The sequence below is a fragment of the Oncorhynchus nerka genome, unplaced genomic scaffold (assembly GCF_034236695.1).
Source record: "Oncorhynchus nerka isolate Pitt River unplaced genomic scaffold, Oner_Uvic_2.0 unplaced_scaffold_1790, whole genome shotgun sequence".
NCBI classification, from domain to species: domain Eukaryota; kingdom Metazoa; phylum Chordata; class Actinopteri; order Salmoniformes; family Salmonidae; genus Oncorhynchus; species Oncorhynchus nerka.
In genome coordinates, this window is record NW_027039532.1 from 65498 (window position 1) to 72217 (window position 6720).

Sequence of the window (6720 nt, forward strand, 5' to 3'; positions counted from 1 at the left end):
GTGTGGGGGGGGGGTGAGTGTCCTGTCTGTATGTGGACAAAGTTGTGTGTGTTCAGTGTTCTGTTCTGTCACACTGGACACACACACACACAAACACTCACACATACTGGACACTCACAAACTGGACACACAGTACACACACACAGTAAACACACACAAACAAGCACTGGACACACACACACACACAGTACACACAGTACACACACACAGTACACACACACACACACACATACTGGACACTGACAAACTGGACACGTACACACACACACACAAACAAGCACTGGACACACACAGAACACACAGGACACACACACAGTACACACGCATACACACACAAACACACACACACACACACTGTACACACACACAGTACACACACACACACACACACACACTGGACACACACACACACACACACACACACTGGACACACACAGAAAAACTGGACACACACACAGGACTTACGCACACACACAAAAAAACAAACACACAAACAAGCACTGGACACACACACACACTGGACACACACTGGACACACACAGACACACACACACACTGGACACAAACACACTGGTCACAAACACACACACACACACAGACAAACATTCGCTTGATATATGCTATATACATGTGTGTGTCCTGTGTGTGTGTGTGTGTGTGTATCCCTCAATAACTGTCTGTTCTTCTGCTTACCGCTACAGTGTGGAACATGGTGGAGAGAACAGAATGAAACCTGGACTTAGAAAATGTGAGTGTTGACTGCTGTGAAGAATATGACTAAGAATAAGTCTTAATTCAAGTTAAGTCAAAGACCACCATCATTACTTACTTGGTCATATTAAATATCAGCTGTAGTTCTACAGAAGCAGAAATCAGGGACACCAACGTTTACAAAGAGTTGATTTGACTGTGTGTGTGTGTCTGTGTGTGCGTGCGTGCAATTAATGGGAATAAGTGAGTTTTATATTACCATACAGTATAACATATGATCATTCAACAAGTCTCAAGTTACCTTAACTTCTCCTTTTGATACCTAGAAATATCTACATTAAATGAATTAGTGAAAAGTGAGTTAACATTCTAATGTGAATGATGATGATTTCTAATATTGTGTCTGGTTTCATCCATCAGATGTCTGTGATCTCACACTGGACCTAAACACAGTAAACAGACACCTCTCTCTGTCTGAGGAGAACAGAAAGGTGACATGGAGGAGAGAGGAGCAGCCGTATCCTGATCACCCAGAGAGATTTGAGGACTGTAGACAGGTGCTGTGTAGAGAGGGTCTGACTGGGCGCTGTTACTGGGAGGTAGAGTGGAGTGGAGAGGCTGTTATAGGAGTGACATATAAAGGAATCAACAGGAGAGGAGGGGGTGATGACTGTTGTCTTGGATACAATGACAAGTCCTGGACTCTTTTCTGCTATGACAACAGTTACATTGCCATTCACAATAATAATCCCATTGCCATAGACGTCCGCCCCTCCAGCTTCCACAGAGTAGGAGTGTATCTGGACTGGCCAGCCGGCACTTTGTCCTTCTATAGAGCCTCCTCTGACACACTGACCCACCTGTACACATTCACCTCCACATTCACTGAGCCCCTCTATCGAGGGTTTAGGGTTTGGTATGATTCCTCAGTGTCCCTGAAATAACAACCTGACACACACACACACTGGACACACACACACACACACTGGACACACACACACACACACAGGACACACACACACAGGACACACACACACACAGGACACACACACACACAGGACACACACACACACAGGACACACACACACACACACAGGACACACACACACACACACACACACACACACACACACACAGGACACACACACACACACAGGACACACACACACACAGGACACACACACACACAGGACACACACACACACTGGACACACACACACACACACAATGGTCACACACACACACTGGACACACACACACACTGGACACACACACACACACTGGACACACACACACACACTGGACACACACACACACACACTGGACACACACACACACACTGGACACACACACACACACAGTGGACACACACACACACACTCTGGACACACACACACACTCTGGACACACACACACACACACACACTGGACACACACACACACACACTGGACAAACACACACACGCACACACACACTCTGGACGCACACACACACTGGACACACACACATCTGGACACACATACACTCTGGACACACACACACTCTGGACACACACACACTCTGGACACACACACACACACTCTGGACACACACACACACTCTGGACACACACACACAGACAGGACACACACACACAGACAGGACACACACTGGACAGACAGGACACACACACACAGACTGGACACACACACACACACACTGGACACACACATACTCTGGACACACACACACACACTGGACAAATACACACACACACAGGACACACAAGCACAGGACACACACACTCTGGACACACACACACACACACTGGACACACACACACACACTGGGGACACACACACTCTGGACACACACACACACTGGACAAACACACACACTCACACACACTGGACAAATACAAACACACACACTGGACACACACATTCTGGACACACACACACACACTGGACACACACACTCAGGACACACACATTCTACACACACACACACATTCTGGACACACACACACTCTGACACACACACACACACTGGACACACACACTCAGGACACACACATTCTACACACACACACACACTCTGGACACACACACACTCTGGACACACACATTCTGGACACACACACACTCTGGACACACACACACTCTGGACACACACACACACACTCTGGACACACACACACACTGGACACACACACACACACTCTGGACACACACACACTCTGGACACACACACACACACATTCTGGACACACACACTCTGGACACACACACTGGACAAACACACACACAGGACACACACACACACTCTGGACACACACACACTCTGGACACACACACACACAGGACACACACACACACAGGACACACACACACTGGACACACACATACACAGGACACACACACACACACTGGACACACACACACACACTGGACACACACACTGGACACACACACACACACTGGACACACACACACACACACACACTGGACACACACACACACACACTGGACACACACACACACACACTGGACACACACACTGGACACACACACACACTGGACACACACACACACACTGGACACACACACACACTCTGGACACACACACACACACTGGACACACACACACTGGACACACACACACTGGACACACACACACTGGACACACACACACTCTGGACACACACACACACTCTGGACACACACACACACTCTGGACACACACACACACTCTGGACACACACACACACTCTGGACACACACACACACTCTGGACACACACACACACTCTGGACACACACACTCTGGACACACACACTGGACACACACACACACTGGACACACACACACACTGGACACACACACATTCTGGACACACACACACTCGACACACTGGACACACACACACACACTGGACACACACACACACACACACTGGACACACACACACACACACTGGACACACACACACACACACACACACACACTGGACACACACACATTCTGGACACACACACACTCAACACACTGGACACACACACTATGGACACACACACACACACTGGACACACACATTCTGGACACACACACACTGGACACACACACACACACACACACACACACACACACTCTGGACACACACACACACACACACACACACTCTGGACACACACACACTCTGGACACACACACACACACACACTCTGGACACACACACACTCTGGACACACACACACTCTGGACACACACACACACACACACACTCTGGACACACACACACACACACACACTCTGGACACACACACACACACACACACTCTGGACACACACACACACACACACTCTGGACACACACACTCTGGACACACACACACACTCTGGACACACACACACACTCTGGACACACACACACACACACACTCTGGACACACACACACACACACTCTGGACACACACACACACACACTCTGGACACACACACACACACACTCTAGACACACACACACACTCTGGACACACACACACTCTAGACACACACACACACACATGCGCGTCTTTCTATAGTTGTGAGGACCTCTTACAACAACACTGTTAAAATACCAATGTGATCATTTGTTGTCTTTTATGTTGAATAACAAATTGTATAATTATATATGGACATACGCTCCATAGTTGTACAAGTATACAAGGATATATTGTACTTTTCATAATAAAACATACTTGAAACAAGAAAAGCTTGTTAAATGTGAAAACAGTTTGTTTATTGATTTAACGTTTCCTCTGTCAGGTTGATGTTAACCTGCGACTGGTTGAAACATGAAACAAATATGAAATGAAATACAAAACAATTAAATATGTGGAATAGAATTAAACAAATTGTACAACAGAGTGATGTAATGCAGGGTTACTATAGCAACAGAGTGTTGTAATGCAGGGTTACTATAGCAACATAGTGTTGTGATGCAGGGTTACTATAGCAACAGAGTGTTGTGATGCAGGGTTACTATAGCAACAGAGTTGTAATGCAGGGTCACTATAGCAACAGAGTTCTCACTGCTCTCTTCTCTGCTCTCTTTCTGCTTGCTCTCTCTGCCCTCTCTCTCTGCTCTCTCGTTCTGCTCTCTACTCTCTCTCTGTTCTCTGCTCTCTCTGTTCTCTGCTCTCTCTCCCTCTGCTCTCTCTGCTCTGCTCTCTCTGTTCTCTGCTCTCTCTTCTCTGCTCTCTTTCTGCTCTCTTTCTGCTGCTCTCTCTTTTCTCTGCTCTCTGCTCTCTCTTTGCTCTCTGCTCTCTCTCTCTGCTATCTCACTCTTTGCTCTCTCACTCTTTCTTTGCTTTCTCAGCCTGCTCTCTCTCTCTCCCTCTCCCCCCTCTGCTCTCTCTCTCACTCTGCTCTCTCTCTCTCTCCCACACTCTGCTCTCTCTCTGCTCTCTCTCTCTCCCACACACGCTGCTCTCTCTCTGCTCTCTCTCTCTCCCACACACTCTAATCTCTCTCTCTCTGCTCTCTCTCTCTCCCACACTCTGCTCTCTCTCTCTCCCACACTTTCTTCTCTCTCTCTCTCTCACTTTCTCTATCGTAACAGTGGTGCAGTTTGGACAATCACCACTTGATGGCAGTGTTAAACCAGAAGTGATGAATGTTATGAATGGTTAAGGTTTGGGATAGAGTTTAAACATTAAGATTAGGGCCTCATTATGAATGGTTAAGGTTTGGGATAGAGTTTAAACATTAAGGTTAGGGCCTCATTATGAATGGTTAAGGTTTGGGATAGAGTTTAAACATTACTGAGTCACTGGGATCAATGAAGTGGAGGAGGAGGAACAGATACAGGGAGAGAAAAAGAACAGGAGGACATGGGAAGAAGAAGAGGAGGAGGAGGAGGAGGAGAGAGAACATGGTAAGAAGAGGACAAGATGAGGGAGATGAAGAGGATGAAGGAGAAGGAGAAGTAAACATATGTGGATGTAGAGGAAGAGGAGGAAGGAGAAGAAGAAGTAAACATATGTGGATGTAGAGGAAGAGGAGGAAGGAGAAGAAAACATATGTGGATGTAGAGGAAGAGGAGGAAGGAGAAGAAGAAGTAAACATATGTGGATGTAGAGGAAGAGGAGGAAGGAGAAGTAAACATATGTGGATGTAGAGGAAGAGGAGGAAGGAGAAGTAAACATATGTGGATGTAGAGGAAGAGGAGGAAGGAGAAGAAGAAGTAAACATATGTGGATGTAGAGGAAGAGGAGGAAGGAGAAGAAGAAGTAAACATATGTGGATGTAGAGGAAGAGGAAGAAGGAGAAGGAGAAGTAAACATATGTAGAGGAAGAGGAGGAAGGAGAAGAAGAAGTAAACATATGTAGAGGAAGAGGAGGAAGGAGAAGAAGTAAACATATGTGGATGTAGAGGAAGAGGAAGAAGGAGAAGAAGAAGTAAACATATGTGGATGTAGAGGAAGAGGAGGAAGGAGAAGTAAACATATGTGGATGTAGAGGAAGAGGAGGAAGGAGAAGTAAACATATGTGGATGTAGAGGAAGAGGAGGAAGGAGAAGGAGAAGTAAACATGTGGATGTAGAGGAAGAGGAGGAAGGAGAAGTAAACATATGTGGATGAAGAGGAGGAAGGAGAAGGAGAAGTAAACATATGTGGATGTAGAGGAAGAGGAAGAAGAAGAAGTAAACATATGTGGATGTAGAGGAAGAGGAGGAAGGAGAAGGAGAAGTAAACATATGTAGAGGAAGAGGAGGAAGGAGAAGAAGAAGTAAACATATGTGGATGTAGAGGAAGAGGAGGAAGGAGAAGGAGAAGTAAACATATGTGGATGTAGAGGAAGAGGAGGAAGAAGAAGGAGAAGTAAACATATGTGGATGTAGAGGAAGAGGAGGAAGGAGAAGTAAACATATGTGGATGTAGAGGAAGAGGAGGAAGGAGAAGCAGAAGTAAACATATGTGGATGTAGAGGAAGAGGAAGAGGACAACAGTTACACTGCCTGGCACAATAATAATCCCACTACCATA

At 46.5% G+C, this 6720-nt stretch overlaps 1 protein-coding gene across 1 annotated transcript in view; it reads left to right on the forward strand.

The window, feature by feature from the left end:
• LOC135567796 (NACHT, LRR and PYD domains-containing protein 3-like) overlaps nt 1–1667 on the forward strand; it is a 56592-nt gene extending 54925 nt beyond the window's left edge. The window contains exons 10-11 of the mRNA XM_065015013.1: nt 702–748; nt 1132–1667. Coding sequence (XP_064871085.1) covers nt 702–748; nt 1132–1655 — 571 coding nt within the window. The 3' untranslated portion in view covers nt 1656–1667. The remainder of the gene's footprint in view (nt 1–701; nt 749–1131) is intronic.
• Nucleotides 1668–6720: the final 5053 nt, after the last annotated feature.